The 25,163-nt window shown below is 37.8% G+C and overlaps 1 protein-coding gene and 1 non-coding gene across 6 annotated transcripts in view; both read left to right on the forward strand.

Moving 5' to 3' along the window:
• Positions 1-25,163, forward strand: part of TMTC2 (transmembrane O-mannosyltransferase targeting cadherins 2) — a 390,871-nt gene that overhangs the window by 289,722 nt on the left and 75,986 nt on the right. For 4 of the 5 annotated variants that reach the window (XM_070600499.1, XM_070600501.1, XM_070600500.1 and 1 more), the window contains one exon: positions 10,264-10,345. The exons of the other annotated variant lie outside the window; for it this stretch is intronic. In XM_070600499.1, the coding sequence (XP_070456600.1) occupies positions 10,264-10,345 (82 nt within the window). The remainder of the gene's footprint in view (positions 1-10,263; positions 10,346-25,163) is intronic. 5 annotated transcript variants of the gene reach the window in all.
• LOC139080390 (U6 spliceosomal RNA) lies at positions 1,306-1,412 on the forward strand. Its single transcript, XR_011534876.1, has one exon. It is a non-coding gene; the product is annotated as a U6 spliceosomal RNA (small nuclear RNA).

Below are 25,163 nucleotides of genomic sequence, written 5' to 3' on the forward strand. Positions count from 1 at the left end.
TTATATAAATTTCAGGTGTGTATTGTATATCTCAATTTCTGTGTAGATTACATCATGTTCACCACCCAAAGACTAACAATCCATCACCACACACATGTGCCTAATGACCCCTATCCCTCCTCCCCCTACCCCCTTCCCCTCTGGAGCTATCTGAACACTGTTCTCATCAACTGATATTGTGGATGGAGAAGAGTTATGGTAAGATGTCGGTTTTAACTTGACTTTGAGCTTAGTATAGCAATGCAATGTAACAGCCTAAGCGATTTGCCCAGATGGAGCCTAAGATATGGTTGTATCTTACAATTAATTCTCTCCCACTGAAATGTTACTGCACTATGTGTGGACGACTGCTTTCAGCTAGAAGGAAAAAATATACAAGTGAACAGATGTAGAAAGGAAATGAAACCTTATAATATAACAGGAAATCCTAATAAGCTCAACACCTTCAGTTATGTAGTATTTAGAAATTAGCTATTTTATATTTGTATCTTAAAGTTTAACTTTTTTTACTCATGATGTCAAAGCTACATATATAGAGCAACATGCAATTTAAATTTTTTAAATTATCAAATATTTTAAATACTTATGAAAGCAAGTTACTTACTTTAAATGATTATTTAAAATGGCCCTATATGTTTACATTTTATAATGCTTTTCAATGTATTTTTTCTCTTTTATTGAACATATGATTAAAATGTAGGAGTTTTTGTGTTTTTTGTTTTCTCACATTTTTGCTCCCCTCCCGGCATTCTTACCTATCTTTTTCTTGTTTGTTCTTCTCATGCAAGGTACCGGATATCTGGTATTCTCCTTCCTTGCCAGTGCTTGCTCTGTGGGCTCCCATCTGGCTAATCCTTCTGAATTAGTCCTCCATACTTTCTTGCCCTTGCATCTTAATCAAACAGAACTTGATTACTCCACTTCACATGCACCCTCCTACCATCACTTGTTCCCACACAGTCTTTCTCGTGTGAATAAATGATACCTGCATTCACCTAGATGCGACAAGCCACAAACTTCAGAGTCATCTCTGACTCTTGCTTTTATGTTATAACCACACCCAGTCCATCAGCCACCTATCTTCAAGATATTCCAAATTTAAGCACATCTCACCGCTTCCATGCTAGTCTTAGCCATAGAGTATTAACAGCCTGCTATGCGGTCTCCCTGTTTCTTCTTCCTCACCCTCTACAGTCAGTTTTCCACCCAAAATCTAGAATGTGTTTGGAAAAATCTAAAGGAGATCGTGTTGTACCTCTATTTAAAATACTCCATGTTGTTACTTCCTAGTCAAAAGAAACCCCAGTGCTTGCTTCAGCAGCACATATACTAAAATTGAAATGATACAGAGAGGACTAGCATGGCCCGTGTGCAAGGATGACACGCAAATTTGTGAAGCATTTCATATTTTGTGCAGTTCCTGGAGGCTGTTCAAACCTTTGCTGGTTAATACCAAGAAAACAATATGAGGCAAAGCAACATGCGGCATCCAATATTGAAACTGATTTTCACTACCAAAAAAGAAAAATTAATTCCAACTCCTTACAGTGCCTACTCTGTTCTACACAATCTGGGCCCTTCTGACTCTCACATTTGTTTCCTGTGATTCTTTGTGGGATTTACTCCACTGCCACCATATTGGTTTTCTTCTTAGGCCCTACCACTCCAAACATGCCAGCATGGTCTGCTCACTCCCTTTACTTAGGTCACTTCTCAAATGTCACTAAAGGCCTTTCTTGACCATTTTATCAAACGTCACCCCACCCCACGCCCAGTTGTGTATTGCTCTCTCTCCTTAACCTACACTATTTTTCACCAAATTACTTAAGACTGACAGTGTCACCTGCTCATGTGTAAACTATCCACTCCACTTCTAGAATGTGAACCCCAGGAGGGCAGGACCTTTGTCTTGATTACCAAGACCTGGAACACAGCCTGTTACATAGCAGGAGCTTAATCCATTTCTGTGGAGTCAAATGTCACATCTCTGAAGCTTACTCTTACCCTTTCAGTAGATCGAGTTATACTGTGTTCTCAAGACACTTAGTTTGACACTAACACAGCGCCACTTTTTGACAGTCTACCCTAGATGTGTACTCCTTTCCCCATCAGTCTTGAAATACCAAGGGAACAATCCTCTCATTTATCTTTGAAGCCCCAGCAGTAAAATGGTTCAATGATACAAGTAGTGCTAGGTTCTTCTTTAAAATATTCTTTCAGGCTTTTAAAAAAATGTAATTAGGGGGCCTGCCCAGTGGCGCAGCAGTTAAGTGTGCACATTCCACTTCTCGGCAGTCCAGGGTTTGCCGATTCTGATCCCAGGTGCGGATATGGCACCGCTTGGCAAAAGCCATGCTGTGTCGGGCGTCCCACAGATAAAGTAGAGGAAGATGGGCATGGATGTTAGCTCAGGGCCAGTCTTCCTCAGCAAAAAAGAGGAGGATTGGCAGTAGTTAGCTCAGGGCTAATCTTCCTCAAAAAAAAATTGTACTTAGGACATAATCTGCAATTTACAATGCTTATTTCATTGGGCAGTGGATCATGAAGATCTCTTATGGCTTAAGTCATTTTCTACAAGATCATTTTAATCAATACGTAGTATCATTGAAATTATATTTGGTTAACCAAGTCTATGCTGGTGGACCTTGAGTTTGTATAAACAATACTACAATGAAAATGAATAGCACCTTTGTGTATTTACAGGTATTTCCTTCAGACAAATGCCTAGAAGTAGAATTGTTTGACCCAAGTGTATCTGTGATTTAAGCCTTTTGATACATGTCAAATTGACCCTCAAGAAGATCTTATCACATTTTACTATAATTTACATGTGTTATTGAAGCACCTATTATTATGAACCCTTAGTAATACTGAGTTCTGTTATTCTGGGGGAAACTTCATTGATAGATGAATAATAGCATCTTAATATATTTATTTGCACTTTAGGTAAATTGAATATTGAATAAGTTTAACATGTTTTTATAGGGATATTGGCCATTAGTTTGTTGGCATTTGCAAACTGCTTATCTGTGCCCATTGCTCATGTAATGCGTCTGGTACTTTCAGGCCAGAAACTCAGCTCCATGTGGATGGTCCACTTTTTTATCTTCTTTGAATGAAATCCAGTGTACTGTGGTTTTTTATCTCACTTTGTCAGCCATTGAATTTCAGCCAGTTTTGTGGGCCCCTCCCCTCCCAAAAGTTCACCTAAATCTGGGAGACTTAATGGTGCTCAAGAAATTGGGAAGGAGGCTGCCCTGGTCAACTTGGTCTAAGCCGATACCTTCACCTTGAAGTCTGATGGCTCTGCAGTTGGATGTGGGATGGGTTTCAGGGAAAGTTTGCTCAGGGGAGTCTTGGTTTGGGGTTCAGCCTTGCCCTAGGCATATCACAGAGCCATCCTCCCTGTTGAGGTCTTGACACCTGCTCTTGATTCTGCCCCTGAACAATGTGAGGCGCTCCCTGTCAACACTAGCTGCCCATGGTGTCACTTGGCATCATTTTTTAGTGAGCTTAGGTCTTATGACAATAGATTTCAGCTGTCTTTTAGGTACCTTCTGCTTCGGGATGTTTAGGAAAAGAGGTCACAAAAGGCCTGACATTTATGGAAAGTGGGACTTGGGGGACAATTCAGGGAGGAAAAACACAAATTATTACTGTAAACTATTCGACCACATTCATCTTTGTATCTGGTAGCCTTATTCTATTTTATTTTAAAGGTTTCCAGAAGAATTTTATCCTGTCCCTAAAAACAAAAACGAATGTCATGGTCAAATTTTAAGTGTGACCATTTGATGGGGGAGTTATTTTGGTAGTATGGAGATAAAATATTTCATTGTGAAAGTTACCGCTGCCCCTGTCCCTTACTTTGCCTCTGACTGTTAACCCTGGTTAACAATATAAGATGACTAGGCAGGATGTTAGAATAAAGTGGTTCCATGTAAATCATCTTGTTTCGTAGGAATTAGTTGAAGTGTTAGGGGTTTTTTTTTTAAGGATTGTTTTTCTTTTGAAGAGGAAACACTTTTATATCCTGTAGATACCACATATAAGCAATGTGGTGTTAAAACAGACTATCAAATAATGCTCCTTTTATTTGTAAATGGTGGTCCTCGCAAATTAATTTTTCAGGACTGTTTAATTGCTTTTCCTTTTGCACACATGTGTGTTTAAACAACACATTCACCAAATTACACATAAGCTTTTGGACCTGTTTTATTGGCTGCTTCCCTTTCTTGTTTATTATGCAGGTGGGTATATACTTGAATGTGAAATGAAGATGTGATTTTCCTTGGTTGTGAAAAATGACCGACATTCACAATTGTCAAACATTCCAAAGAGCAAACGCTACATGTAGGGGAGTGGCTGCCAGATACACAGCTGCGGAAGGACACGCTTCCCGCCCAAACTCACAGTCAACCCTAAAGAAGGAGTAGGCCGCGGAAGGGAAACTCTCTGGTTTGTTCTTTGCATCATTCTAATTGGTGTTCCTACCAATGCTGAAGACATGGGTAGTGCCTGGTTAGGATATAAATACTTGGTTGAGAATTGGCCGAGTTCTGAGGAACTCTTTATAGTTTTATAGATCTTAGTTCATGTGACAGTTTCCAGATGTGAAATGGAGAAATTACTATTTTGTTCACAGGTCTGTACTTTACTGAAAACCTATGAACATGTAAACTAAATATCTAAGGAGTAACTATAAGCCATTATGTTATATAAAGAAAATGGTGGTAGCCTGTTTATTTGTTGACTGGTCATTATATTTGCAGAACACTTGAATGGCTAGTGAAGAAAAGGCAAGTCTTATGGGAATAATCTGGTTTATAGGAAAAGAGTAATACGCTAATTGCATTTTTGTATATATTCATAATACAATGCAAAGTCTAGATGTTTTGAGATGTCATTCAGTAAAATAGTTCTGAGCTATGACACACTTATAAGTTGATATAATGGTTCATATAATCAGTAATTTGCTACTAAAAATAAGTACAAGATTTGGTGTATGGTTTACTTTTTAAAATAAAACACTTTTAGCTGAAGCCATAATGTTATTATTATTATTATTTTTTAGATTGGCACCTGAGCTAACAGCTGTTGCCAATCTTCTTCTTTTTTTTTCTTTCGGCTTTTTCTCCCCCAAGCCCCCCAGTACACAGTTGTATATTCTAGTTGTGAGTCCTTCTAGTTGTGGCACGTGGGACACGTCCTCCACGTGGCCTGACAAGTGGTGCCATGTCCGTGCCCAGGATCTGAACCAGCGAAACCCTGGGCCGCTGCAGCAGAGCAAGAGAACTTAACCCCTCAGCCACAGAGTCAACCCCTGAAGCCATAATATTATAGTTCTCTTCTATGTTTAGTGTCCCTGAGTGCTTTTGAAGTGGGAGCTCTAGGATTGTTTGGGGGGGAATGTGTGTGTGTGTGTGTGTGTGTGTGTGTATAAAAATATACTTGTATCTATTTTTATATTTTGTAGTTGGCAAAAAGTATGATCACACATCAGAAGAGGTGCTGCTTGCCTAGCACACCCACTCAGGTGGGCACCTGTTTCTGAACAATGGTAGTAGCAGCCAATTTAATTAGAAAACAAAATAAATTAGCTGAAGACTAATCCCCCACTGTGGAACAGGCTGTATAAATTTTTTTGAATATTTATCTTACATGTATATGTTTTATTACTGCCAGACAGAAATAGATCCCATAGTCATTTGTGCTGCTTAAAGGCCAGCTGGTTAATTCTTTGTATCAGTGCTAATATACTAACTGCAGAGAATGTCTAATCTAGAATTGCTCAAAGTTCTGATGTTAGAATCAAAATAGTATTTACCAAGTATTTCTTAGCTCTATTTTATGTTCTTGACCTCCTAATCTTTTGCTCTGTCAGTTGATTTTTGCTTCAGTATACTGAGTTTTTGCTGTTTTATGTATGGGTACACTGGATGGTCATGTAAAAACTGTAAATACTTACCTAGAATTATATTTTGCAAAAGTTAAAATTCCACTTGCCAACCGCCTTATTTTATGTATGAAAGGACTTTGAATATGTTAGAGTTCAAGTTGTAGAATTCTAGAGTAGTAGTAATAACTCTTTAAAAAATAGTCATGTCATCACCATTAAAAGAAAAGGGACATTACTGGGAATTGGAGCCATCACAGAGGGCCTTACAAAAAAGTGGGACTTCAACGGAGACTTGAAGCAAAAAATGCATATGAATGAGTGGAAAAAACTGAATAACGTCTCAGACCAGAAGAAATAATGAAGGGAAGACATAGGAGCGACGGTTGCAGTGAATGAGGAGAGCGGTCTGATATGGTCTAGGAGTTTATCCAAGAAGATTTGTGCTAGCTTGTGGAAGATTGTGAAAATTTGATTGATTATTAAATAGAATGAGTGGAAATAAGGAGCTATTAAAATATTTTTGAGCAAGGGCATAACATAAAAACAGTTCTGTTTAAGGAATATTAATCTGGAGAAATCAAGTTCCGTGAGTCAGGAAACCTGACCTCTGTCGTAGCACTCTAGATGGGAAAGGGGCTTTTATTTGACTGAGGGGAAAGTGTTAGGAATCCAAGACATTTTATAGGGAAATTGTGAAATTTAGTTTCTACTTTGATGTGAAATTCTGAAAAAGATTTTTGAATTTTGGTAATTAGCAACCAGACAGCGGCATTGAAGTTGGAAGAAAGAATTCTTCTGAGGAGTTAGAGGAGTGTGAGGAGAAGGAAGAAAAATCAAAGAATGTCAGAGCTGTATGTGCCAGATCTGAAGCTAGTTATTTCCATTTGACTTGTGATTTTCTTAGCAACCCTTGAAAACTGGTATTAATTATGTTCATTTTTCCAAACGAGGAAAAAGAGACTCAGAGACGTTACAAAAGATACTCAAAGTCACACAGTTAAATTAGTGGAGGCAGCAAGATTCACGCACAGTGTTGTCTGTCTCTCGGCCAGTTCTCTGAGTGAGAATTGGGGAAATTAATTGTTTGCCCACAGTGTTCCATGACTCATTTCCTACTTCTTGGGTTATATGGTCATTATGTGCCTCCTGCAACCGTGGCTTGAGGGCAAGCACTCTGTGCTGGTCGTGGTTGTATCCCCAGTACTTACAGGACAAGGCAAATAGTAGGCATTCAATAAAAGTTTTTAACCAACAAAAACAAAGGAACAAACAAATAAGTCGCAGAGCTGGCACGGAAACCGAGCCTCTCAAATCATTTTTCCCTTATTTGTCACAGCTGACCACGATCTCTCTTTTGAGGGTTGTGGAATCACCACATGTGTTCAAGCATCCCAACCAATATACAGAATGAGTAATGGTGCTTGAGGTGAGGAGTTTGTGTGACCAGTGGCTCCGCCATAATGCTTGTTTGTAGAAAATGCTGACATCGTTGAAGACACCAAGAAAACCTGCTGAGAAGTGACTACTTCTTCTCCACTTTCTTAACTGCCATCCCTCTAAAACAGTAAAAGTTGAAAGAGTAAATTTGATTAAACAGAGTGTTACCTCTCAGCCACCATAATCACTTCCTAAGACCCAGTAACATGTTCTGATTGGTTTATACATTGAGTTGACTTTTAATTTTATATACTCTTGTGAAGATTTTATTTTCCTCATCATTTGGCACTTGACTAAATAAATAGGCAAAGCAGAAAGATAGGTTTTTGCTTGATGGTTTCATACTTCCCTGTAGAAAGAATGTTCTGTCCTTCAATGTGTTCATTTGCATCAAAGAGATTGTGCGACTCATTACCTTTAATAACCCCGTCTACTGAGCAACCAAAGACCACTGTGCTTTGAGTTCTGTGCATGTGTTTAATGCTACATACTACTGTTGTGCCAGTGGACTACATGCAAGGATTTTACTGCCTGTTTACTGTGACATTGATAAATGAGCCAGTTTCTTCTCTTCTATCTTGAAAAACTTAAGTGGAAGAAAGTTCACAAACCCTTTTTATCTTTGCATATAACATTTGTATAGACTCTTTACCGATGATGGTTTTTATTTTGCATCTTTCTTTTAGCATCATCTTCTGAAAGTTCCTTGTACATCATTTTCCAAAGATGATTTAAAGGCTGACCATGTGTTCTTGAGGCTGTGTATAGAACAAAACATATTCTTTGTCATTCAGAACTCTGCACTCTATTGCATTCTAAACATGTATATGTATATAAAATAATATTTATTACAAACTTACAATATATTAAGTACTATAATAACTACTTTATGTGTATTGTCTCTGATAATTCAATAATCTTGTGAAATAGATTTTATCTTCTTTTTTAGCAATAATACACTTTATTTTTAGAGCAGTTTTAGTTTTACAAAAAAATTGAGCAGAAAGTACAGGGAATTCCCATATACTACCTCACCCTCCTATCGCCCTCCACAGTTTCCCTATTATTACCAACTTGCATTAGTGTTGTAACATTTGTTACAATTGATGAGCCAGTACTGATACGTTATTATTAATTAGAGTCCATAGTTTACATTAGGGTTCACCCTTTGTGTTATATATTCTATAGGTTTTGACAAATGTATAGTGACATGTATCCACTATTACAATATCATACAGAATAACTTCATGGCTCTAAAAATCCCCTGTGTTCCACCTCTCATCTTTTTTATAATAGAGAAAATTACAGCTGAGAGATGAATAATTTTCTCAGGGTCACATAGGTACACAAATGTGGCAGCTGTTTTGCCTGCCTAGAATCTGTTCTCCTAACTCTTCCATTAGACTGCCTGATTCATTACAGTTATTTGATCATTTAGGGAATCCTAACTTGGTAAGATTCTTGCAAACTCTTACTAACTTCATGAAAGTATGATGTGTGTGGGAAGCATTTTGCCTGTGCTTTCCTTTTTTTCTTTGAAGATAAAATGCTGTAAGAAATATTTCAGGGAATTAAAATTTTAATTATTGGATATTTGATGAGCCTTGTGAATTAAAGAGAAGTTATTGACTGGAGTAGCATTATTAAAATGAAAGAAGAAATGAGGATGTCAGTGTCTGATCATTTGCTTAAATGCTCTGCTATAGACCACTGCTATAGGTGGCAGAGGTTGTGGGCCAGGTCCTACCTGCTAGGATAAGGGATGAATAAAGGAGGTGGCAACGGAGTGAATTTTTTAAATGGATGAATGAACAAAAAGGAGGGAGTGTACAGAAAAATAAGTCAAAATTGTGTGGAATGTACAATACTAGGTTAATTATACACCTCTGCCTTTGGAAAATTTATCTCTATAACAGTGCTTTTAAAAATATATGTGAAGAAAGGAAAAAACATCACCTGAAGTTCATGTGATAGATAGTATATAAATTAGAAGGAACAAGCAGATAAGATTGTTCTTCTTTACTGTGGGCCGCAGCTTCTGGACACCACCAGTACCTTGCTACCACTCACAGTCAGCGTGGGTCTTCATTCTGACCACGCCAGACAAGACAGAACCGCTCCAGGAAAGTTATTCTTGGGCTATTCTCCTACCTCAGGCCACCCCTTTGTGTTACCCTGTAGGCAGTTTTGAGTCAGAAGCAATAACCAGGTGAAGAATGTACAATTTTAGGATCTGTCTCTAGATTATGATATTGTTTCATGAAAAGTCAGGTTTTTGCTTGTAGGCCTTTCCCCTTACTTTTTTGCTTATTTTCTTAGGGTGATGGTAATGTTTCCTTAAAACTATAGCTAGGAAGATGATCTAGTTTTAGATTAAATCCTCATAGCAGTATTTTAGTCCTGAATGACAGCAGCAAGGATAAGCAGTAGTTGGTTGAGATTCAACAAATTGTCGCTGAGTTTCTTCATATATAAAGTGAGCGGTTAGGACAACATCATCCCAAAAGCTAAAATGGCCATAATTCTTTACAAGGAAGAAGAAGGAATGAAGAGGAAACAAATTGAAGGTAGAAAATAAAATAGAAAAGGATAATGTTTCCCGCCATTCCTCACCACTATCTTATCCTTTTGGTTTCTGTGAAACCGTTTTTTCACTTTTTCCTCTTGCCTCCCTGGCCTCTTCTTTTTGATCTCTTCGATGAACTTACTGTCACCATCTGTTCTTCCAATCTTGGTGTTTCCCAGGATTCTGACTTCAGTCTTCTCTTTCGACTTATTCCCCTTGATCATCTTCATTTTAGATTTAAACAAAATACTTTTTTTGATGATGATTACCAAGCAGATGTTCGTCTCCTTCACTGGGGCCCAGGAGATGAAGAATTCCTCGTGATCCGCTGCTGAATCATCCATTTTCTCTGTTTTTCAAGGGTCGTAAGAGTGAGGCTGAAAAGTTCTTCTTGAAGGCTATTGAGCTGGATCCCACCAAAGGAAACTGTTACATGCATTATGGTGAGTGGTTGAGAGTTTTTTCCACGTCCCCCACATTTACTATTAATGTTGATGTGAAATTTAGGTTTTGAGAGGATGTTGACTTTGTTGTTGCAAATTTCGCCTCATTCTATAGTCTCATCTTCTTGCTTAAAACAGTCACATTAAAGAGGGCTGTGCATTATATTTTCCTTTAGTAATTTTCATAGGACGTCAATGGAGAAGGCATTTTCATAGTTGTTTCTTTCAAGTTCAGTGTGGAGTTTAAATGAGGTCTCATCCAGGAAAACATCTCAGTCCTGGCCTGATGCATGGTATATAATCTAAATATTAGCTCTCTTTTTATACTGAAAGATAATGTATCGCTCATTGAGTATACCATTTTGAAGTTTTAGGAGTTTACAATTTGGCCTCAAAATCTCGCTTTCTGGAAGATACAGATGTACACCAGCCTCTAAAGGCCTGAGAGTGGGGTCAAGGATAAAATGTAAAGCGTGTGAGGGATGACTCTCTCCTTCAGTTTAGCCTTGGCCTTAATCAGTCCAGAGTGAACTTGTATAACTCTGTCACACTCCACTCTCTCATTGGTAGCATGTCATGTGTGAGTGACACACGAGAAATGAGGCGAAGTAATGTAGCTGGTTTGGTGTTGGGTAAAATGTGCTTATTTCTACGACATTTGCAGTTGGAATGGCTTTTAAGAAGCCTAAAAGCATTTACTTTTGCTGATCCCTTGGAAAAAAATGTTTCTTTGAGCACTATTGGCTTTGATGTGTTAGTTCTTATCAAGTAATAAACTTAAAGGTAGATGGAAATTAAATCTTGGGAAAATAAAAGTAATAGGCTTGCATAATATTTAATTCCTTCTTCTATTTTCTAACTACTTGACCAATCACAAGTCCATTTGGTTATTTACATGGTGTGTCTGTGTTTATAAACCTGGGTTTGTGATGCTTTATCTTTCCAGTATAACGTAGCATGTAATTGCATACAACTTATTGCATAAACACTTCCGATTTTGTTTCACAATGCAGTTTTATTGCTATATTAAGATAGCGGTCAACTAATTTAAGTTTGCTGCAGAATTTATTTTATTTTTATAGGTTTTCTTATATGAAGTATTTTGAATTAGCATTTTCTCATGCATACTATTTTGAGATACCCAAAATACTGTGCATTAACGTAGTTCCATGATTATATTCTCTGAGCACTAAAGGACCTCTTGTCATTGCATTTTATGAAACAAATTTTTTTTCCTTTCTTACTGCCTGCATTTCCTTTACCTCAAACTAATTCTGCTTACTGCATCTTCTAAGCTTATTTCTCATAATTTTTTTATTCTCTCTAGATTTTTCACAATCAATTCCTTTAAACTTCATCATTACTCCATTAGAATTGAAATTTTAAAAATCACTATTGCATTAGAGTGAGCCCCCTTGTTGTTCTGATTTGTCTGTCTTTACCCACTTCTATCTTTTTATTTATTATTATTATTTTTATATTACATCATACTCTTGACATTTTTTTTCCAGTGGTGGTAGTAGAGAGTATTGCTCCCAAAAGAAATTTTTGGATTTAATTTTAACAGAAAGTGGAACAAATTCTTTATTGCATATGTTATTTGGAAAATAGTGGTAACACGTGTTCTGTAAATGCATGTGTGAAAACTGATTCTTAGTGCCCTTGGACTCTTTACAATTTTTTGGCATACATGCATTATTAGAAGTACGTTTATTTTCTAAAGGAGGAATGCTGCATAATTCAATATAGCTTTATGAAATAGTTTCAATATTTCTTCCCCACTCTGAAGTAGGAAATGAAAAGGATTCAAGATGAGGCATTAAAAAAGAATAGTTAAGGCACAATAATCTACAAATGGATAGGAAGCCCATAACTGGGGCTTGATATTCCTATATCACTGTGCTCAGGTTATAAAAAAATATACATTTAAAGGAGTATTAATGATTTTCATTTAGGGGAAATCTACTTCAAATGACTAAAATTTAGAACTAGAAAGCTCATTTAAAATTATCTAATATAACCTCTCTCTTGTACAAATAAGCAGATTGAAACCTGGAGAAATGAAGTTGACTTGCCAAGTTTGTCGTAGATAGCTAAATTTTGGGTCCCTTGATAATTGTCGTTGCCTTTTCTCCTGTATGTTCCATTTCTTTTCACAACATTGGTAGATAGATAGACAGACAGGTAAGTTATTGGGAAGATAGATAGTTTTGATTAATAAGCCCTTCTATGCACAGTTTTAGAATGCCACATTCATGTAAGTCATGACTTTGCTTAAACTTCTTAGGGAAGGGTTTTTATTAACTTTAATAGGTATGAAATATATCTATAGGTGCAAGGCACTGTTCTTTTTCAGAAAGTAAGTAGCACTATGTAGGAAATGAACAGGATGGTGTCGTTTTTAGAAGGTGATGAGGTGGGAAGTGGGGTACGTCTTGAAATCAAGTAGGCAGGTAAAGCATCTTTCAGGAGGTGATATTTGAAATCTGAAAGCTTAAGCCAGCTGTTTCAAGAGCCAGGTAAGAGCATTTTAGACAAAAGAAACAGAAAATTCAAAGGTCACCGGCAACACCAAGCTTGTGTTCACAGCAGAGAAAGGGAGCATATTGAACCAAAAGGGAGAGTGGGAGGAGATGAGACTGGAGAGGAAACTGGAGATCCCATGGAGCTCTGTAGACCAAGCTGAGTCTGCATTTTAGTCTAAGAGTGAAGGGACCACGTAGAGAAGACAGGATTAGAGAAAAGTCAGAGTAGAACTAGAGGAACTCTATTGCTGTGTTTTAGGCGAGAAATGATGGTGGCTTGAACTTGGGAGTAGTTGTGAAAATGTAAATATTTATATTGAAATTATACATTTACCTTCTTTAGAAAATTCTAAGATAATGAGGAATAGGGAGGAGCTGTTTTCCATTTATGCACCATCAATATATAACATATTGCTGTACTGACGGTAATGTGCAATAAATGTTGGTTGAGCTCAGTTAGGAATATTCTCCATTTTAGAATTGGATGTAGTTCCCAAAATTGACTGAAAGGTTGTTTTGTTGGAATTTTTATTAATTTTTTTCCAGGAAAATACATACTATGATTCTCATATCAGTTCTTCAACTTACTAGTTATGGATATTCTTAGGATATTTATACCCATAGATTGAATGAATAATAAATGTCAGCTTAAAAATAAATGTTTAAATGAAATAAACATGCTGTTTGAGCATTTTTTTAAATGCTTTTGCAAATGTCAATGAAAATGCCAGAGTGGGTGAGTTTTGTTCTATTGGAAATTCACTCTCCTATGTGATTATGTGCTTTTGGTTTGCTTGTTAATGATACAAGTGACTTGGAAAATACCATCCAGTTGGGACTAGACAAAATTCCTAGAATTATAGGAATTTATATTGCCTGCAATGGCAATTAGAAGGCAGTAGTTAAAAGCGCTACCAGTTATTTGTATTTTGAATGCGCTAGTTTTATGTCTGAGGAGAAGGGATTGCATGGCTGGCCTTTTTTCTTCAGGTTGGCTCACAAGAAAGAAAGCTGAGCAGGTTTATAAAGTTGTTTGAATAAGTTGGCTAAATGTGGGACCCTGTGGTACCTCTAGTCTCTGGGATTAAGATTTCTCATCTGTAAAGTGAAAGGGTCGATGTGGGCTTTCAAAATGTTTTCCACTACTCAGATTTCATGTTGTTTCTAGTATATACTGAATTTCTCACTGGTCTTTCATCACAAATTTTAAGAAATGTGTAGAAAATAGGTTTCAAACTATCATATTAGTAATAGTATAATGTTGTATTTATATGTCATCAAGTTTATAGTGTATTCCAATGTCCATATGAAACAAATCATGCGAAGTCTTTATGGAATTTAGGCTATAAATGTCAAAGGTGACGGTCTGGTGCCTTGGTGTCTCACGTGGGCCTGTAATTCAAGGGATTCTCCATGGATCTTCCCTAGGCTCCCAAAGGCAGCTTCTGCCACAAGAAGGAAAGTCAAGACGTGAAGTCCTTCCATTTCTTTTTTTTAAGAGAATTACTAGAAAAACCATTTTGTTAGAAAGAATGTATTATACATTTTTTTCTTTACTTTACTTGCATAGCAGTAAGTTTGATGGATATTGAAACAACTTAAATCAATACACTTTTGTTACAAGATACCTACAATGTATAAATCTGGGCAGATGGGAATTCATTAGATATTAAAGACAAAGCATGAAATGTTGAGAGAGGGGCCGGCCCCACGACCGAGTGGTTAAGTTCGTGCACTCCGCTGTGGTGGCCCAGGGTTTTGCCGGTTCAGATCCTGGGCACAGACATGGCACCGCTCGTCAGACCATGTTGAGGTGGCATCCCACATGCCACAACTAGAAGGACCTGCAACTAAGATGTACAACTACGTACCAGGGGGATTTGGAGAGATAAAGCAGAAAAAAAAAAAAAAAAAAAGATTGACAACAGTTGTTAACTCAGGTGCCAATCTTTAAAAAAAACAAAAAACATGTTAAAAGAGAGCAGATTGTGATAAGTGCTATTGAGAAGAAGTATTCTTTTATGTAGCTCTTGGATGGTTTCTTCTTTTCCTGTCTACTTCCCCACTGTGTATTTCTAAGGGTGAAGCCTTAGGCTCATTTTCTTCGTGATTGATGCTCTCTCTGGGTGACGTTGTTCATGTCCAAGGGCTCAGCTGTACAGTGACGGCTCCTGAACCTCTTCCTCCAGCTCAGTATTTATTAAGCACCATGCTAGATGGAGGGACACAGCAAGGCACGAGACCTGTTCCAGTGGAGGTTGCAAACTGCATAGGAAGGCACAAATTGTAAAAGTAATGATTAATTTATAATTACAGTTAGTTTTAAGGAGACACAATACAATTAAGGGGCCCTGGTCAGGGAGTGGGGGCTGATGCCTGATGACCTCACATGTAAGCTATTTTTGAATGTTCACTAGGAGCCCACCAGACATAGTATAGAAGTGAAGCAGTACAATGGAGAACATTAAAGCAGCGAAATACTTGAGGCAGAAGGCATAGCATTTGTCTGGGGAATAGTTCAGAGACAGAACTAGGACCATAGTTAGAAGCTATGAGAAACACATTCTGGCTCCATAGAAGGAGGAACATCCAAATTATGAGAGCTGCCAGCTATGAAACGAGTGCCCATTGAAGATTTTTCAAGTGTAGACTTATAAGGATATTAGAGAGAATCCAATCATTGGGAATGGGGAAAGGGCTCGTATAGACAACTATGAAATCATTTCTAATACTGAGGATCAATCATTTTATTATTCTTCCTCTTGGGCCCACAGAGAAGTGTAGAATTTTATTGTACTGAAGTCATAATAGTTTGTAACTTTGTGAAATTTCAGTTGTACATTATTATTTGTCGATCACCATATGTATGTGCCCCTTATGCCCACTCCCGAATCCCCTTCCCTTCTGGTAACCACTAATCTCTTTGTCCATTTGTTCGTTCATTGAGAAGTGTAGAATTTTCTTAAAGTATAATTACGTAGATTGTTAATATTTGGCTTTAATATCAATTTTAGAATCCTGAAAATGTCTTACTACATTTTTGAAACACTTTACCATCTTACCCAGTGTTTTCTTGACTCTGATCTTTTTTGATCATCTAACCCCTGTGAGGTAGGAATGGATCCCAACTACATTTGGCCGAAATAATGTAAGTTCAGAATGTTCAAGTAACTCTGTGGTTCAGAAATTTTCAACATGTGTTGAGGGAAGAACTTGAAAAGTCCAGCTTTTTCAACTTTTAAATCCAGAACTTTCTACTGTTAATATTGTAGTCAGTTTTTCTCTGGGATGGGTTAATACTACTAAATGTCATTTTAAAAAGTAGGTACTGGAGGAAATTGTTAAAATATTAGGTTTGATCTTTCATCAGTGAACACTAAAAGAAGATGGTTGAAAATATGTAAGAGGTTGAATTGGTGAGAGGCCTGTGGTTATTTTTTATTATTCATAATTAGAACTAATCAGAAGATAGTGGTGAACTGAGGTTAGTTGTGTTGTAACATTTCATTTTGAATCACTTCAGAAATTGCAAGTGTAATTTTAAAAATTAAATAACGAACTAAATAATGGTATTTCTTTGATTAAAAATGAAAATACATTGTTGGTGAGTCCTTGGAAAATTGCATTGAGATTACAATTATGTTTACTGCTTAAGACCAAAACATTTTTCGTGTGTGTATATGAGGAGATTGTTGCTGAGCTAACATCTGTGCCAGTCTTCCTCTATTTTGTATGTGGGATGCCACCACAGTGTGGCTTGACAAGCTGTGCTAGGTCCGCACTGGGGATCCAAACATTCAAACCCTGGGCCACTAAAGTGGAGCATGCGGACATAACCACTACACCACCAGGCCTACCCCTAGACCAAAATGTTTTATTAAAATATCAGTGTTTAGTGTCCCTTTATTGCTCCAACGACCCCATAGGCAGTTCACAGATATATAGAGTACGATTTTTCTAAATGTTGTTCCAAACTATTTCATTTTTTACCTATGATTTAAAAAAAATTCTCTATTATTACAATACGTCTAATAATTTATCATTTAATCTTCATATCTGTTTGTATTTTATGTGAAAAACTTTCCAAAGACTGTTAGAATTAAAATTTTCCCATGAAGAAAATGAGGAGAAACAGGAAAGGATTCTCTAAGCTTACAAGCAAAGAATAAAGGGAAAATTAAAGGATCATTGTGTTTCAAAAATACAGGAATACAGTTAAAGAATAAACAGTAAAGTGATAGAAAATAATTTGCGTAAAATCAAAAAGTAAAGATGTCTACTTAAGACATAAGAAACTTTGTAAAGCTACAAGTAAAATAGGCAGAATACAAAGACCTAGGGGTATGAATGAAAATTTCCAAAAGAGGAAATACAACAGGTTTTAAAAGATAGGTAAACATCTTTTTATTAGATTTCATTAGAAATCAAAGAAATTCAAATTCAAATGACAGTGAGTTCCCTTAAGCTGCTCTGGCATTTATTCTGAGTAATTCTTCTCCTGCTAATATATCTTAAGAAGTATGTTATGTTGTAATGTTATGAAATATTATGTCAAGTTAAATTTATGAAGACTATATAATGGAGATACCTACCTATGTTATTGTACATGAAGAGCAATTAAATTCTTCAGCATAACGATGTCCTTAAAGACGCGAAGCAAAGCAATGTTAAGATTGGATGTTTTAGCTTTTTGGAATTTTGCGGCCAATTTTTTTTTTTGGCAGGCTTAATGTTTTCTATTTATTTTGCATTTTCTTTAAGGAACATGTTACTTCATAAAGGAATATATACTTCAATAAAATATGCAAGAACAAGCATCTTAATCCATTGTTCAGATAGTTTGGAGGAAGACAGCAGGAAAATTATTATAGTAACCAAATAATTATACGAAAATTATTTAACAGAACTCAACGTGTAAAATTTAAAACATAAAATTTAAGTGAGAAAGGAAAAAAAAAATAAAGACATCTTTCCTGAATTCTCTATTAAATGCCGTATTTCCATGACAAATTCGTCAAATATAATAGTACAGATGTTTACTTAGTACTTTTGTGTCCTGAGAAATTCACGTGTAGCATCTTCTTTAATCCCCACAAAAGCCAAGTGGAGAGGTTACCTAATTGTCTCCACTTTACAGACGGGGAAAGTGAAGTCATCAAGCCGTAAGGTAAATTGCCCCAGTTTTCAGTACCCGTGATAGTGGAGGCAGCGTTAGAACCAAGGTGTTCCTGACTGCTATGCTGCACTGTCATCGTCCCTCATGTCAATATAAGAGATGAACAGGTCTTTTGCATCCATGGATGCTGTAGTGGTAGGTGATACAATATGCATCCAATACACTGAAAGTTGGGAATCACTCACCTTTTATTATCGTTAGGGGCATTCAGAGGCAGAAGACTATTTCTATTTATCTTGTAAAACATGGACAACTCATTTAAGGTCCAACCTTCATCAAACGATGAGCAATCTTTGGTCATCTGACAACTTTTTCCTCTTTATTCTGAAGACATAAAGGACCTGAAAGTAAGAGGGAGAAATCTTTATGGATTTCATGCATTTATGATAACCATTCCATTCTTAGTTCTATTTGAATTTTCTTTTGAGAAAAGAGAATTGGTTAAGAATTTTATGTACACATAATATTTATTATTTTTGTATCCACTACTTGCTGGCCTTTTGAAAGTTATTTCCACAAACCTTTGTTGTGAACCTTTGTATTGTTATGAAACAATACAAAATACTAATTAAAAGATATAAATACACCTTATATAAAATTTTAGTTTTCACAGTAAAACTAAAACTCTTACATATTTAAGTATGTAATATGTCAATGTATTATACACTGTATAGTGTATACTTTGAGTCTTATAAGCATCTTTCATAAAACATTTAAAAACTGACTGATTATGGTAATAATCAGGTGTCACCAAGCTTGGCATCATGGTCATGCAAATGGCACTTGTTAGCTGTGCCACTTTAAGCAGGTGTCTTAACCTCTCAGAGCTCACATTTCCTCAAGTAGAATGCTGATTACCATGCCTCTGAGATTCTAAGATGATATCAGTTCTGACCCACTGTCTTGGTCAATGCAGGCTGCTGTAACAAAATACCATAGACTGGGTGTCTTATAAACAACAGAAATTTATTTCTCATGGTTCTGGAGGCTGGAAATCCAAGATCAGGGTGCCAGCATGGTCAGGTGAGGGCCCGCTTCTACATGATGGAAGGAGTGAGGGATCTCTCTGGGACCTCTTTTATGAGGGCACTAATCCCCATCATGAGGGTTCCACCCTCATGGCCTAAACACCTCCCAAACACCCCCCTCGTAATACCATTGCCATGGGGGTTAGGATTTCAACGTATGAGTGGAGGGGAGGCACAAGCATTCAGACCATAGCAACAATTTACATGTATTCTTTTGAACCTGTCTTTGTTCCAGACTCAAGAAGCCACAAAAGCAAGATGATAAGAACTGAATTAAGCTTTGGATTAGGGAGGAGAGAGTACAGTGGGTTTTGGACAGTGGATCATGGATTTGGAATGAGGCTCGCCCAGCCCTACTGCTGATTATCTCCTTGAGCATGTTCTACCTTCTCCTAGCCTCTCTGCTCCTCAACTTCTTAGTCTGGAGATGCTTGCTGCTGCCTCCAGTTGTGAGACTTCATTTGCACTTTTGTAAAATAACTAGCATGTAATATATGCTCAGTAAATTGCAACAGGGGCCATTTATTATTTTTAAATTATGATAGAAACCATACTGATATCCTAGAGAGTGAATGAGTTCTATAGAAAAAATTTTGAATAAGGTATATAAATAAGGACAGTAATTAGAGGACAAGGAGACAAAATAAAAACCTAGGAATTAAGAGAAAGGGGAAATCTTTATCAGCGTGCAGACAGAAAGATCAGAGAGAAAGGGAATAATTACTTGCAAGAAGAACGAGGATTATAAGTAAGAAGTTATTGGGAAGTGGGGTGGGGGGCAGGAAAGAGAGGGAGAGAGAAAGAAGAGTTACCGTTTCTCCAGTCTTAGCTATTTTGATTTAGCGATTGCACTTTGAGATTCTTGTTTGCATTCTGCCTTCCACTTCATTAAAGCCGTTGTTCCCAAAGTTCCTGTGTCCTGCCATTAACTCCTCTGTGCCTCAGTAGACACATCTGTAAGTGAATCCCGCAGGAAAGCCCATTGGGATGGTGTGGGAGCACAATGAGAAGACTCCCCTCTTCTTGGGAAGAGGCTGTGAACTCCTTGAGCTGAGTCTCTCCATTCTCGTTACCACCCATTGTAATTCAGTCTCAGAGGCACACTTCTTTCTTTAGTGACTTCAACACCTATGTTTGAGTCCTTCCTTGTACTTCATCTCTCTCCTTACAACTCCCTTGTCTAAGAATTCACAAAATCCTGGAACAAAATGAGGCTGCTCACCTCTATGTCTTTGATTAGGTTGCACCCCTCATCTAGTTAGGTCTTTTCATCTAAGGTGATAAGACTCAGATTGAAGCCTAGCATGAACTTATTTTCCTTGATGAAGCGCGCAAGGTCCCTGTTGAATCTGCGCATTACTTAAACCTGTCATGGGATTGTGTCCCTTCCCCCTCCTTGCCCTTCCCCCACTCCTTCTCTCTCTCACCTCTTCGACTCCTCCCCAGTCTCCTTTCTTCTCCTCCTTGCCCTCCTCTAATTCCCACGCCGCATCTGACAGTCTTCATAACTCCCTCAGTGGTTTTACCGGCATCTCATAACCCTTGTGGAAAGAGTCAGAGCAGAAATAAATGCAGTAAAGCAACGCTAGCCTTCCTGACCTCCTTTCCAGTTGAGTCCAGCCCTGGCCTGCTCTTCCTCTAATCTCCTTTGCCCCAGACACCTTCATTCCACCTCTCCAATTCAGGGCAAATTCTCATCTCACATTCATTGAGGGACAGATCCAGGGCCTCCCAACCTCAAAGCAGGCAGTCCAGATTCATCTCCTGGGTGTCCTTTCCTTGTTCTCTTTGTCCACCTGTTTTCTTGGCCAGGAACTATGGCCCATTTACCTCATTGGGTCTACCTTGGTAAACCAGAGCTTTTATTAACCTAGGCTGCCAAAAACACAAGGAAACAAAACAGAAGAAAGGGGAAAGAGATTGGTTTTAAGGAGTGTGAGCATACCTAAAATTCAAGGAATATTCAGGAAGAAAGACACTCAGGCCTCCCTTCAGAGAACAAAAGGAGAAGATTCCTTTTCATGTTTTTATTTCCTTCAGGCATAATTAGCATTCATTAACAAGTAGCCTCTCATTAACAGCGTCTCCTTTCAACAGCTAGTCTAAATCCTGACCATTGCTCTGTTACCCACCCTGTTTTATCAGGAAGGCATTACTCACCTCCCCTAATAGACACCCCATGAACAGCTGACCTCAGCTCCCCTTTACCCACTTTTCTTGTTACCAGGAGATGTCACCAAAACCAGTCAGCCCTAATACTTCCACTGTGACTGTTCCCCTGTTCAATCATCTGAAGCTTTGAAAAAGTCCTCAGGTGTAGACACTTGCTTCTGGGCGCTAGTAATGTTCTTTTTCATGATCTGGCTTCTGACTCTATGGCCATAGCCGCTTTGTAAAAATTCAAGTGATACCCTTACATGTGCCCTTTACTCTATTTATAAGTTGAACAAAACCAAACAAAAATTCATCTCAGTCCAGAAATGATGCACTTAGCCTGTGATACCTTACATCCTCCCTTGTCAAATTTATAACCATTTTATGGTTAAACTATCTCCATAGTCTCCTCCTTCCTCGACTAGAGTGGAATTGTTTCAAAGATAAATGTTGCATTTATCTTAGTATATTCCCCACTGCAAGTATTGCCAGATCTTGTGTATACTAGGCACAATTTACGTATCTTGGATTGGATGCATTAACCTGTGGTTTTTTCTTTTACCAGATTATTCAACTGATTCCACAAAACAATGGAATATAATAGATTTTAGCCAAATTGCATAGTTTAAACTGTTGTGGAATTAAGATATCCTTGAAGATATGATGATGTCTGGATTATTTGTTGTATTCCAAGGGAAATTCACAGCTCTAAAACCAGGGCTGCCATATTGATGAGGTCCAGGTGGTACCATACACAGAGACTTAATTGCAAATGACACCCTTGGAAATTATGCAGTGCCCAGCATATGTGGCCATTTACTACAGTCTGCTAAAATCATTGTAAGGTGAGAGGATATGAGTAGACAAGTGCCTGGTGACCTGTGCTGGGTAGATTCCAGCTTGCTCTTGAAGGTGAAGCAAGTGGTTACATAGGGATATGATTAGTTAATTCAGTCCTGTCATTGAACACGTATTTATTGTATTTATTAAATCCCCACAGTGTGCCAGGAAATAAGCAAGTGAGCCACTGTGACATCTGGGGGAAGAACATTCTAGGCCTAGGGATGGCAAATGAAAGGACTCAGAAGCAGAAGTCTTTGTTCCTCCAATATGCTAGATGAACAGCATATATCAATAAGCCAATATAGATTGAATAAGTGACCTAAGGGGAGAACGGTAGAAGACAAAGGAGATAAGGTCAGAGAACTGAGGCAGGAAAGTGGGAGGGGGAAACCCGTGCTGGTCATATCAGACTGTGTAGTCCAGTGTAATGACTTTCACTTTCCCTAAGTCAGCTGTGGAATAACCAGATTTGACTTCCGTTTTAACAGGATCACTCTGCCTGCTGTGTTGAGAACACCCTGTGGGGTGAAGGGCAGAAGAATGGAGACCAGTTAGGAGGTTACTGCTGTAATCCAGGGTGAGATGCTGGCTTGAGACAGGGTGCTGTCAGAGGAAGTAAGACAATTCTGGATACATTTTGATAATCTGATGTCATTTCCCAAAGGGAACTGTTTTAATGCAAATGCTACGTTCTAGTTGTTATTTTTATAAATAAGATTTTCATTTGCCTTTGAACATTTTTTAAAGCTACATATGAATGACTTTTCCTAAAGAGAATAGTATCATCATGACACCTATTACAGATTGTTTCAGCTCCTTAATTTAGTTCATTGATCATGAGTGAATTTTTCATAATATTTTAGTAAGAAATGCTAGTCCCAACTAATCTAGGGAATTTATATGTAGAATTTTTACAAAGCAGTATTTGAGCCTATGGCTAAGGCCAGCTTACATTTTTATGGATTTCTCCCTTTCAGACAGCTTTTTAAATCCGAGAATTAATGAAAGATTGATCTTCACAGGCTTCTCGTATTGAAATGTTGGTCAAAATCTACCGAGTAGTTTAAATGGTTGAGTTAAAGAAATGTCCAGAGAAGAAATGGTGTAGCTCTAATGGTGAAACAGTTGAATCCAGAACTGTCGACTGCTTTTTCCCTCTTGCCTTTTAGCCTGTGGAAAGACTTAGAATCTTTGTATGTGGACCTCTAGAGAATGCTTCCTCGTTTTATATCCTCTTCTGGTTTTCCCTACTCAAATGTCTTTTCTTTTCTTTATGATTTATTTTGTTTTCTTCCTTTGATTGGAAACAATTAAATAAGATGATGATAATTAACTTGGGTAAGACAAATTACAAACCAGAGAAATAATGATAAAGTGTGGTAGCACAATACACCCATGAGAACAAAATATGTTTTACTTAAGATTTTTGTGGTTTCTTTATTTGAAATTCTACTCAATTACCAAACACAAAGAATGTGTTTGTCTACTGTATGTGAAAGAGAAGTGATTTCTCAGAAATCTATTCTGCATAGGAGGGATAGAACTCTTAAATCTCCTTACTTTAAGAGTTTGAAAGAGTAAACATGTTTAATGAGTATGTCTTATTCATACAGGTGTATCTTTCTATCTACACATATGTTTGTAACCTGGTCATTATGCCTATCTATGGGGGAGGGCATGCCGCATATAGTTGATTAACCAAAAGAGCTCAGTCTAACTGGTGGCTAATTCTGGACATGGAGTTCAGAGTATGATGCAAAACATTTTGTTCTTCCCCTAAGACACTGGTTTTCAAACTGTGAGCACTGGACTAGCAGCATCAGCATCAGCATCAGCTAGGAAGTTGTTAACAATGCAGATCATGGGCTCTGCCTCAGACCCACTGAATTTGAAACTCTGGAGATGGGGCCTAGCTCTCTGTTCTGTTCAGTCCTCCTGGTGATTCTGCTGTGCACTAAAGCTTGAGAACCGCTGAGGAAGGTAACCTTTCAGGCCTTGCAGAATCCACCAGTGTGGATGGACTCCTTGAAGTGCCTGCCTTCCTCAGGTTTTCTTGCTTCCCTTTTCTAACCCTCTTCACTCCCTGTGGTGTCCTGGCTCCATCTTGTAGCCTCCCCTCCCTCCCAGAGCCCCAGTACCCACCGAGCCTCAGGATCTGGCTCAGCGTTGCTGGGCACAACAGTGAAGAGCACCTGTGTCCCTTGCCACTATTGATCACTTTTCCTAGCAGTGGTTCAATGCCTTATTGTGTAAAATGGTTCACCTCCCAATAGTGATAAAGATGAGAGGATTGAGCGTCACATATGCTCTAAGTGGCTTGCTCATATTGGGACAATTCTAGTCTATAGCGCTTTGCTCCAGCCTAATTAATAATACCTTTCCCTTTTACTCTTTTAAGTGCTCTGGTTTAGATGCTAAATTATATTACAGTGAATTTAAATCAGAAGCAATTCTCATGCTACTGGAAAGTGGTCAAAGATGGATTCACTGAGAAGGAAATGTTTTAGGGCATAAAAATGAAAGATATCCAGTTACAGTAAGTAGGCAAGATAAGACTGGAGATTTGGGTGGGACAAGGCAGAGAAAGCTTACAGGCCCAAAATGCAGGACAACTAAAGATGTGGAGCAGCAGGTTAGACTGAGGGAAGTGCGAGTAGTTCACAGAGGCTGCAGCCTGCGTCTGGTGGGGGCAGTGATAGATGAAGCTGGTGCAAGAGACGTGAATGAGGTAGTGTTCCAGAAGGAGGAAGGGCAAATTTTGTTCCTTCTTATTCCCCCAATAATATATTAATCTAGGTTCTTTGGATGGTTATTAAAAAGAAACCTAGTATGTCTTTTTTCCCTTTTTATATGGGTTCTATGTATTTTAAATGCTTATTGCCCTATTTTTCATCAATTCTGGCGTATATTTCACACAAACAATCATTGTATAACATAGCAGAATAATAATTTACTTTCAATGGGTTCAAATTTTCAAATTCAGTTAAAAAAAAAAGACACCAAACTATTCATACTCATGATATTTTCTGCCTTTATCACAGTAGGACAGTCGTGCCGGACTATTGAGATAGATGACCTGTCAAGTACAGAAT

Source organism: Equus przewalskii, chromosome 29 (genome assembly GCF_037783145.1).
Source record: "Equus przewalskii isolate Varuska chromosome 29, EquPr2, whole genome shotgun sequence".
Lineage (NCBI taxonomy): Eukaryota > Metazoa > Chordata > Mammalia > Perissodactyla > Equidae > Equus > Equus przewalskii.